This window comes from Telmatherina bonti (genome assembly GCF_933228915.1).
Source record: "Telmatherina bonti genome assembly, chromosome: 10".
In the NCBI taxonomy this organism is placed as follows: Eukaryota; Metazoa; Chordata; class Actinopteri; order Atheriniformes; family Telmatherinidae; genus Telmatherina; species Telmatherina bonti.
The window spans coordinates 24169132-24180701 of NC_136628.1; the positions used below are offsets into that span (position 1 = coordinate 24169132).

At 39.3% G+C, this 11570-nt stretch overlaps 1 protein-coding gene across 2 annotated transcripts; it reads left to right on the forward strand.

Moving 5' to 3' along the window:
• Positions 1-458: 458 nt before the first annotated feature.
• Positions 459-10722, forward strand: LOC306761828 (transmembrane protein 47-like). Of its 2 annotated transcripts, XM_079248133.1 has the most exons (4): positions 459-774; positions 4575-4715; positions 6171-6212; positions 9875-10722. In XM_079248133.1, exons 1-4 carry the CDS (start codon positions 558-560, stop codon positions 10054-10056), a joined length of 582 nt encoding a protein of 193 aa, XP_079104259.1. In that variant the 5' UTR covers positions 459-557; the 3' UTR covers positions 10057-10722. The 2 variants fall into 2 exon arrangements, with proteins under 2 accessions (XP_079104259.1, XP_079104260.1); XM_079248134.1 differs by lacking the exon at positions 6171-6212.
• The last annotated feature ends 848 nt before the right edge of the window (positions 10723-11570 follow it).

The window sequence follows — 11570 nt, forward strand, 5'->3', positions numbered from 1 at the left end:
TTACGTGTTGATACAACACAGGCTCATTGTGTGGGTGTTTTTATGTTCAAATGGTTTATAGTAACCTGTTTTCCAGATTAAAATTTCTCTGAAGTACTGAGGATCTGTGGAAGAGTTTAGTCATCCAAACATCCAGCAAGCAATTTAAAACAAGAGTGAATACCAATAAGGGAATATCACATCTAATTTTGTCACATTTTTGGACGCCAATACACATACAGATAACTTTGCTGCTCATTTCACAGAAGCATGATCCTTACAAGTCACACCTGATTGTAAAGGCAACTAATCTGGCTTTCAGGTGGTGTATAATATAAATTGAATAAAACGCTTATATTATATTATATTATATTATATTATATTATATTATATTATATTATATTATATTATATTATATTATGAACGCTTATTTTGAAAACGAGATCAAACCGGAAGTTAACTTTCCCAGCTGAACTCAAACAAAGCAGCGAGGCTATGGTGGGAGAAGACGTATAGGGACCTCCAGCGAGCTCGCGTGACAGTGCCTAACCTGCGGCGGTGTAGCGTGTGATGAAAACATGTCTGTGGACGAGGTGTATGTGTTCAGACCCTTCAAGCTGATTGCTCTTCTTTGCGTCTTCCTGGCGCTGTGTTTGGACGTGGTGGCTCTACTCAGTCCAGCATGGGTCACCGCCGACCATTTCTCCCTGTCTCTGTGGGAGTCCTGCTCCCAGTCCGAGGCTCGGCATCCCGCAGAAGAGGCTCAGTGGAGCTGCTTCTCCACCCTCACATCTGGTAGGAAGGAGCGCTTTGTTTGGTTATGGCACCTCCATACAACCTTGTATTTAAGTGTCTGTTCTTCAAGCTGGGGGGCTGTGTTGTTGAACAAAATGGGATTAAAAACAAAAGACATAGATGTTTCACATAGTGCAGATTTATTTCAAACTAAGTGTTAAATGGTTTAAAAACAAAAAAAAAACTATAATAATTTGAGATGGCGTTTTGTTTTTTTGTTTTTTTGTTTTTTTTATACAGAGTAATAATCTTTTATGGCAGCAGGGGAAAAGTCTGTAAAGTCTTGAGTGTGTTGGATTGCACATGTTAGAGTTGAAACAACTCTAAAAGGTTGCCTTAAGCTGTATAAACCATCCTACTGGCAGCCAATACTTTAAAAAAGTAAAGTTAGTCATAGAAATATGTCCAAGTACTCATACGAATGAAAAGCACGCACACAAATAGAAAAAAGCAGAATTCTGTTGTCTACTGTCATTACTGATGCATTACATGCATCTGCTGTAAAGTAACTGTTGCCCTCTGAGGAATGGATGTGTTCAAGCAGAAAGTAGCATAACATTAAATACTTGAGTAAAGTTACTACTGGCACCTCTGGTCATCATCATTCCACAGGAGGGGAATGTTACACTGTGTTGGCCCAGCGGTCAGCAGCTGTGTCTCTCTTCCACTACCAAAAGATTTCCTGCTTTCATACCAGAGAAGTGACGTGTGGCGACACGAAAACACACTGTGATGCTGGGCTCAAGCTCAATGTGTGTTTAGGTTTTAAAAAAAAAAAAAAATCAGGGAAAAGAATGATAAAACAATGTGGAACACGAATATAATCCTCTTGGCTTTAAGTGTGTTTAAAGATACACATTCGTCATCTTCCTGATTATCAACCTCAGCACCCAATATTGCTTTTTTTTTTTTTTTTTTTTAGTCAAAACACAGACTCCACGAGTTGTGTTTTTGCCCCCAACCCCCATCCTTTCCCACCAGGGAAGCAAATCCACCTTAAATGCAGCAGATTTGGGAGCAGTTAGCAGCTGACTGGCACATTAACTTGTCATGTTTACTTATTAACTTATTAACTATCTCCACTGAAATACAGTTGCTGCCTGTTAGAGTTTTAACAAAGACCCAAATTCAGTATTTTTGTTGTAACCCTTTCCTAAAATCATGGCTAATATTTTATATATTTCAGCTTTTCATAATCGTTAACAGCACTGAGTAACTTCTTGAGGAGTTTTACCATCATCACACACTTTCAGAGCTACAAAGAGGGACTTGCAGCCTTGGTGTGGTGATATTGTGGAATGTGTCGGGGTGAATAGGAGGCGGGTTGTTGCTTTGAGTGTGTGCAGAGCTCATTAAAACAACAGTGGAGGGGGTGCGTTAAGGTTAAAGGTGCAGTTTGCCAAAATGGGAAAGAGGAATGGTTATCCACATATTCTTGTGTTTCTTAAGTTCCAGTTTATTTTCAAAGTGACATCATTCATTGGACGCAGATGAAAGCAGAATAACTTGCAGGTGATTGAAATAATAAAGATAATGTTATGACTGACAGTCTTAGAAAATGCTATGAAAACATACTTGTAATGTGACAATGCTGCGTTCATGTGTGTGTCAAAGCTGAAATTAAAATCCCATAATGGAGTAAAGATGGGAGAAACATATTTCCTGAGGGCTGAATGAAATTGAGATCAGATGTCAGTCATATCACGTTTTTTTATTTTTGTTTTTGTTTTGGTTTGTTTTTGGGGTTTTATGTTTGCAGGAGTTGTCAGATTTACAGACACGCCCTGCAGAATTTCTTCCCTAAGCGTTCATTGCTTTTTTTGGGAATTCAGTTCATTCCTGACATCAACAAGAGGGACATAAAAGGGATATAAAATATAGTAAAAGAAATGAAATGGCTGAATAAAAAATTGAATACAAGTTGTATTTTTTTTTAAAGGTGAAAAATATCCTGTTTAAACAATGTAATGTGGTGGAAGTCTTTCTGGACTGAGACTTCTGACTCAGAGGAAGCAATGAGTTTTAGTTTTCCAGCCAGAGCAGCTGCTCTTTGTTTAAAACAAATACAGTAAAAGTTGTGTTTTTTTTTTTTTTTAAAAAAAGGCACTGTGGCTGAAACAAGATGGGAAAAGCTGGTAGGCCACAAGCATAAACGCAAACTTGGTGAACCCAAACTTTCAAGGAGAAAGTGATAAACACACTGATGTCCATGTGCAGCTTGCAGAGCATGGAACAGCTCAGCACCTCGAGTTTGTCTGCAGCATAAAGAGAAGTGTTTGCTTTTTTGGTTACAGCACCTCTAGCGGTCGGTGCTTCATGTCTTTCTGTGAGCAATTGTCAGAAACATTGATGCAATCCATCCAATGCACAGCTTTTTACACATCTTTCTAGAGATCCTTTATATAGTTGTGGGTTTGGAGACTCCAGGACTTTTATTAAGCAACCCCAAAGGTATACTCCTGTTTTCTTGCTGCCTTGCTGTGAGTCATTTTATTGTTGAAATATAAACCTGAGAATCATGGCCAAATGGGTCAAACCTTTACATCATATCAAAGGACTTTGCTTCTCGTAGTTCTAAGAGTCATTCTGGTGGCTTTTGGTGAATTCCCAGCAGGCTGTCATGTGACTCAGAGTGAGGAATGTCCTTTTGTAAGCTTCTCCCACCTCCACAAAGGAAGTTGGATTCTTATTTGAAATAGGTTACTGGTTACGTGTCTGATCAGGGTCCTTTGTTCCTGGTTACTCATGTTGGTTGAGCAAAGGAAGTCCGTGGTTTAAAACCTCCACTTAGTCACAGTAACTTTTGTGGCTTCAGATTTATTCTTTGACTCAAACCTGTTTCACAGATAATTTTTATTTTGTTGTTTATTTTCTGTTTGTAATTTTTTCTAATGTGACTAAATTTGATATATTTTTTATTTATATTTTTTCTTTTATTTGTTTTTAGTCTTTTAGTTTTTTATTGTATCCCTCCTGCCTAATTCTTTTAATGTATCTTGACCTGTTAATTTATTTTAGTACATTTTAATAGTTTAGTTGGTTTAAATGTATTTTAGATGTATTTTAGATTTAGATGTATTTTAAATGTATTTTCATTTCTTCAAGTGTTTTCAAATTTTAGATTTATTTAGTCTCAGACATGTGTGTTTTGTTTCTGATGTCTTAGAATGAAGAATTATGGAATGTCTTTATGTCTATGCATTATGCAACAGTTTTGCTTTCAAAATGAAGTGGATTGGATTAAGCACACCATCAGTAATGAGACCGAATATAATTAGATGTGTACATTCTTAATTATGTCTAATAAGCCTCAGTAGAAACCAATCAGGAGTTGGTTGCATCTGAAGGAGGACTTTTAACAGATGTTGGATGCAACTAATCTCAGTGATCAGAGTTAAAACCAGAAGTGTGTGAGTGCAGGACTGGTAATTCAATTCAAATGGTTCAGTACAGCTTTATTTGCATATTACTAATTTACAACACCATCTCAGGGCACTTTTGTCGAAAGCTTGCCAAGTTGTGCTGAAGCTTAGCAATATGTGTTAAATTAATAAGGTTTTTTCAGACCCATTTTTCACTTTTTAATTTTACTGTGACTTTTATGTTAACCAGCTTCTTACTTTTCATAGTCCTGATGGGCGTTTGTGCAGGTTTGAGTCTGTTCGGCTTTGGGTGAAAGATTAGCTCTTGTTTTGTGCTTGTCAACACAGCAGTTCAATTCAGCACCTCGTTGTTGTGAATTGAGCTTTTGTTGCAAACTGTGATGCTCCTCTCTAACCTGCTCGTATCCTGTCCTGCAGACTGGCAGATTGCCACCCTGGTGCTGCTAGGGGCCGGTGCTGTTGCAACCCTGGTGGCCTTTTTGGTGGCCCTCATTTCCCTCTGCCGGGGGACACAGAGACAACACTACCGCATTGTAGCAGTCTTCCTCTTCACTGCAGGTATGTCCTTTTTCTCAGCACATGTTCCAAAGATTGCATTTTAGCTCATTGTGGATGAGCACATTTAAAAATAAAGAGCCACAATAGTTTCCATGAAGACATGCTTTTTGCTTTGCATTGAATTGAGGCCTTGCAGAAATGACTGAATAAGGCTTGTTGGTTGAGCTCATTTTTCTGTGGTGTGGAATCTGCAGAGCTGCTGGCTTATAAGCCAAGGAAAGCAGCCGCAGAATATGCAGACTTACCAACAAAGTGAAGTCATTGAGAGGGAAAAAAAGCCACAAGCCCATCATCGCATCATAGTTGGATTGCTGTTTTGGAATACTTTGTGTGAAGGTCCTGAGGGTTTAAAACAAATGTAGAAACTGCAGAGGGAGGATCCAACTGTACAACATATAATTAAGAAGACACGTTCTTCTATGTACTATACACCATCTTTGTCTTTTACTATGACAAAGTGGTAGCCACTCACTAACACAGTCCTTATCTCACACCCAGCTCCAGTCTAAAACTCGGTTCAATAAAAAACCAAAGTGTTATGCATCGGACCAAAGTCTTTAGATCAACCTTAAATGTTTTTTGTTCGTCTTTGCAGTAGGAACGGAAACACATATACTCCCAGGTAAAAACTAGTCTTTTTGTCCATATGACGAGCAGGACCTGTGCGGTTTAAGGTGAGATCGCTTTCAGCATGTAGCATGGTGTTTCTCTTTATGAGAACAGAAACTCATAGCAATGTCAAACATTAAACCACTGTAGTTATTTAACATTTGTATAAAAAAGACATAAACCTGTTTGAATACTTGGTATTTTGTATGCTTATTTGTACTTTATTACACGCTGTTGTTTTTTATTCCATTTTCTCAACTGCCTTGGGACCATGGATGGAAATTAGGATCATTTGCTATAATCCAACATGTTTACATCAAGTCGTTTGTACTGATGCTCTTTTATCCACACTGTCCCAATTATATAAATGAAAATTGAATTAATGAATTTCATAAATCCCCAATACACTGAACTCTACATTTAACTATAAATAATATAAATAAAAAAACTCTCCTGTTTGAAGACTGGTCAGGATTATTGTGTTTTGAAAAATGTGTCCTCATTTTGAATGGGATCCTTAACGTTGGGACTATTTATCTCTATGTTGCTGTAAGTGCTTGCAACTGACAAGACACAATGTTGCTGATATAAAACATTGATCTGTAGTTTAACTATTGAGTCTCTTTTGTTGTTTTTGTCTTTTAATAATGCAGGAAAAGTTTTCAGAGGGAGAGAAGTTTAGCATCTGTAGTTGTATCTTACAGAGGAGCTGTAGTACTGCTACACACTGAAAGAAGGTGTTTTGACAATGTCTTGCTAAACAAGCAAAGTCTTCTCTAAAATGAAGGTGTAGTCTCGATAAAGTAGTAATGTTGAAGCCTGTTCAACATTATTGTGTCTTCACAGATATTCACATTATTAATGCCACATACATGTTCTCACTCATAGGTAAGTAAGTCGCTTTGGATAAAAGCGTCTGCTAAATGCTTATAGAATAGAATAGAACATACACTAATGTCTCTTAATAAATCATATTTATATCCGTTTTCTGATGTTCTGTTTACAATTTCCAGAAATGTGCATTTTCATCTTCAGTGTTTTTTTTTTGGTCTTGGTCAAAGACAACCAACCTGTCTTAGCACAGTGATTTAGCCAAATTATCCACTTCTTTAATAATGCTGTGGACAGTAAATTTCCAAATTATTTGTTAATTTACACTGAAAAATGAAAATATGATTGTTCAATTGTTAGTCAGTGCTGTTTTTCTCCAAGTCCCTAACTCTGCCCGATATTTATCTTTGAAGTAATTGTTTATACCCAATAATGTCCTGACCTAACAATTAACCAAATCAGCTAGGAGAACCAAAGAGGGTCATAATGACGCTGCTGGTCAGCCAGCCAAGAAGTGGAAATTCCCCATCAGGTATGACTCTTGTTATGGAGCATCTTGTCTTCCACAGCCTTTCTGCATGGTGAAGGACAGCACACCATTTCCACCCAAAGCTCCAGTCTGTTGATATTTTTAACCAAGATCACTCTGACTGACCTTGGTGTCACAGCTGCAACTAAGGTCTTTCTGACATTGTTGAGGCTGTGATAGAGTGTAAACACAGCCTGTGACATTGAGTGAATCTGTGCCGCAGTTATAATCTCACCAAACCTGTCCATGAGTCTCCATCCTTTATGGCTATGTGGATATTTGTGTTTTTGGAAGTAAAGCTAGATGTGTAGATTTCATGTCTATGTGTCAAAACTGTTTGGGACTCTGCAGGTGCACATGCAGTCCCCTACATGCTTCATGCTACATGCTGTGGGCTACATGCTGCATGCTGTGGGCTACATGCTGCATGCCTTGGCTACATGCTGCATGCTGTGGGCTACATGCTTCATGCTACATGCTGTGGACTACATGCTGCATGCCTTGGCTACATGCTGCATGCTACATTCTGCATGCTGTGGGCTACATGCCTAATGCTACATGCTGCATGCTGTATGCTGTGGGCTACATGCTGCATGCCTTGGCTGCATGCTACATGCTACATGCTGTGGGCTACATGCTGCATGCCTTGGCTACATGCTTAATGCTGCATGCTGTATGCTGTGGGCTACATGCTGCATGCCTTGGCTACATGCTACATGCTTAATGCTACATGCTGCATGTCTTGGCTACATGCTGCATGCTGTGGGCTACATGTTGCATGCTACATGCTGCATGCTACATTCTACATGTTTTATAATACATGCTGTGGGCTACATGCTGCATGCTACATGCTGTGGGCTGTGGGCTACATGCTGCATGCCTTGGCTACATGCTGCATGCTACATGCTGTGGGCTGCATGCTACATGCTGTGGGCTGCATGCTGCATGCTGTGGGCTACATGCTGCATGCTACATGCTGCATGCTGTGGGCTACATGTTGCATGCTACATGCTGCATGCTACATTCTTCATGTTTTATAATACATGCTGTGGGCTACATGCTGCATGCTACATGCTACATGCTGCGGGCTACTTGCTGCATGCTACATGCAACATACTGCTTGGGTCAGCTGTGCCAAAGCTTCCCATGCATTGCTATTTAATAGTCTATGGTTTTTTGTAAAAGTGTGGAAGAGTTTCGCTCATCTAATCAAGAGCTGCAGCCCCACACGTTGCAGAAGTGAGAAAGTTTCCAGACTTGCTGGAATCACTGTTGTAAATTGGGTTAAAAATCATACATTTTAAATGGCTTGAGAGTGTGTCCTTTGTTTTGAAGCCCTGGTGTGTTTATTAAGTTTATTTAAATAATTCACATCATATCCGGTAGTTTCTGCTGAGAGTAAATAGTTTATATTACTGTGAAAATCTGCATGAAATAACAACCTACCACTGAAAGAGATTTATGAGGAATTGCATGTCCTGTTCTGAGAATGCAAAATGTAACCACAAAGGACCAGTGTAGTGTCTGTGGCTTGGACTATTTTCCATTTACTGAAAAGCGTGGGAATGCTGTGTTATCCTTTCCTGTGGGTAATTGCTTTAAGAGCCTTGCAAAAAACATTCTCCATACAGACACACAGTCCTCAGTAGAGCAGCAGCAAAAAGGGCTGGACTGTTAAATGCCCCTTGGCAGGAGGACTGTGAGTGTATGGTATTTATTTTCTGTCCAGAAATATGACCTCAGCGGACAGCGAGCTCAGTCTGGTCTCCATCAACACAGCCACAGTCTCAGGCTTACCACCATTCCTCATGTACACCCACCTCTCTGTCCTGTAGGAAGGAAAGGTGGAGCCGTGTTTACACAAAGAATGTTCCTCAAGAGTCACCTAGCATTCACGAAAAGGAACCGAAGCTGTTGGCTTGAGAGTAATCTGCCGCAGACGTTTGATCATTCGATCATTTTTGGAGGGCTGTAACTGGTAAAAACATCCTTCTTGTGTGGTGACTACTGTTTGTAATTGTTCCACACTTCTCAGACTGTAAGACAGGTTGCCAAAATACAAGTACAGTACTTTGCTGTTACTGTTCAGAGAGAAAAGAAAGACCACTTCAAAAAGCCCTCACTGTCCTCTAAACAGGAATCCCACAGGAATGCATTTCATATGAGGACAGTTTTTGAAAAAGTTCGTGTCTTTTTGATGGAGATGTCAAACCAGATGAAGATTGAAAACACATGTAATCATAAAACACATCTTTTATTAAGTCGAAACATATGTTTATGCTTGCTCCAAAAACATAGTACCGTGAAATATTCAGTATTATTGCACGTGCATCACGGCTTTAAAGTAATGAACTGAATCTTAGGAAGGACGAAAACAGATAAACCTAATTGACATGCATCTGTTTTCATCTCCAGGCTCCTCAAAACACTCCCTCGTTCTTATTAATGTCATTGTAGATCATGTGAAGCTGCAAAAACACTGTCATGAGGAACATAACCATGTTACATAACCATTTATTAGTTGCTTATAGAGACTGTCCGCTCACTTTGAAGACCTAAAAACATCTTCTTCCTCTTCTGTCTTCCTTCAGTTTCCTTTCTTAGCCAGCTCAGTCAGCTTTTGACCTTTACAGCTGTCTGGTAGCTGTCACATCTGTGGATCTGTGGAGTCACCTCAGCAAGGCCATTAGTATCACATATTTTGACTGAAATAAAGAATCTTTATAGACTAAACTTCCAGCTCCCCAAAATAGAAAAATAGTCACAGTAGTGATGTGAAAGGTGGGCAGATAGAGGAAATGCAAAGACTACCGAAAAAGAAGGATTCATCTTGAAAAGAAAGGGTAGATTTAAGCACAAATCAGAGGAATAAAAGAAGTAAAGAGGAAGTGAAGAAAGGAAGTAATAGAGTGAAATACTATGAACTTAGCCAAATAAAGATTTAAAAAGAGATAAACTGTTTTATCACTATAAGGAGCGTAGATAATACGAAATATGTAACTTTTTATTGTAAGTAGTGTGATTATTGTTTATATAAGTGAGGATTCCTTTCATTACTGATTGATCAGCAGAGTATTTTCTCTGCTCAATAAGACTGATGTTCCTGGATTATATGAGAAAAGGTGAAGGTCCTGTACGATTGTCAGTGTGCAGAGAAAACAACCACTCATGATGGCCTCTATGTTTCTAGTGTCTCTTCAGGCCTGCGCTCTCGTCCTCTACCCAATCAAGTTCATTGATGGAACGGTTCTGCAGACCTATCACGAGTTCAACTGGGGCTACGGTCTCGGCTGGGGAGCGACCATCTTCATGTTGGGCGGAGGGATCCTCTTCTGCCTGCGGACGGACATTTACGAAGATGCTATGTATTAGCCGATTTCCAGGCCCGCCGCTGGAAATATTCACTTAAAATCCACAGAGACTTTCCTTCACTCTGCACTCAGCCTGTATGTGAGCACAGAGCCTATGTCTCAGTTTCTCCTGCTGTCCTGCGCTCTTGGTTATTTTTAGACAGGTTGTGAATGCCTTATTTAGGCCAGGGTTGTGTGAGTAGACCGGCCTCTCCCCACATCCTCCCCAACACTGCCTGTCCCTCAGCCTTGCTGGTATCAGGGGCAAGGTGGGAGTGTTAAAGCACAGAGAGCTTTCCAGACAGGCTCGAGCTACTGTTGCTGGATGTTTCCACTGACCTGGATACCTTTTGTTAGAGAGAAACAGCACATACCTGAATGTGCAGCGGCTGAATTTTTAACAGGACCGATTCATCTCCAAAGTTCCCTTTTTTATTTGACTGTTTTTATAACGTTTCATGAAGTTCAGCTTGTTGTTAACATATTTATGGCTTCATTTTCTGCTTTATTAACATTTAAAACCTGAAGTCACACCATGTGTCTTAGCTCAAACATATCTAATAAGTGTAATTTAGCCAACTTTGATATATGCTATTGAGTGTGTAGCTTGTTTGGAAAAATCACACTAGTTTGTCGGATTAAATTTGTAAATGTGTACAAAGTATTTCTACATGAAGGAGAATTCAGAATAAATAATGGTGGATTTGGGAGCATTATGACTGTTGACTACTGTTTCCAATGTTGGTGTGTGCTATTTTGACACCTTTGAGTCACAAAGTGACCTCTGGCTAAATTTTTAGAACTTTAAAAGAGTCCTGCCATCTTTAGACTGGACAGTACTGAGACCAAAATGCAAACCACTTTCAATATCCAGAGCACACATTCCTCAGAGGAAGCCATCCCAGGCTTTTTAAAGAGACACCACCAGGTTACTTGCTTGCACTTAAGCGGATATGTGGAAATATGGAGCGTTAGGCTAAAATAAAGAAAGGAAAACATTTTATTGCTGACCAGAAGAAGCATTTGGCAGATATCCATTACAGCTAATATAAACTAGCTTGTATAATTTTTGTAATTTAGCAGCACGTTTGTCCTTCATTATCCTTCAACTTACCAATAACCAATGATGCATGTGAAAGTATCATTCATTAAAATACTGACAGTTTTTCGCTCTAACATTAAAAACTTTTAGGTGACGTTTTTTGCAGTTTGGTGGCTACTTTAAGTAAATATACCTGTGAGATTCACCTTATATTTCTGGTTGTTTTGTGATAAACAGACTGTATTGCCAAACTTGAGTCAACTGGTTAAGACACATTATCTTTGCCCCACAGTTTAAACTTGCTGCAGCTGGCTGAAGAATCTGCACAAAGGGATAAACATTTCCCCCAGCAGCAGCAGCAGTGTGAAAACTCAGCAGCTGACAGTATTTACTCTACAATGAGCAGCTCCCAGAAAAAAAGAACACAAATTATTGCGCCATGTGAACCCAGTAAATGGCATCTGTGAGCCGTGCAATGTTGTGTTTTGAATGTA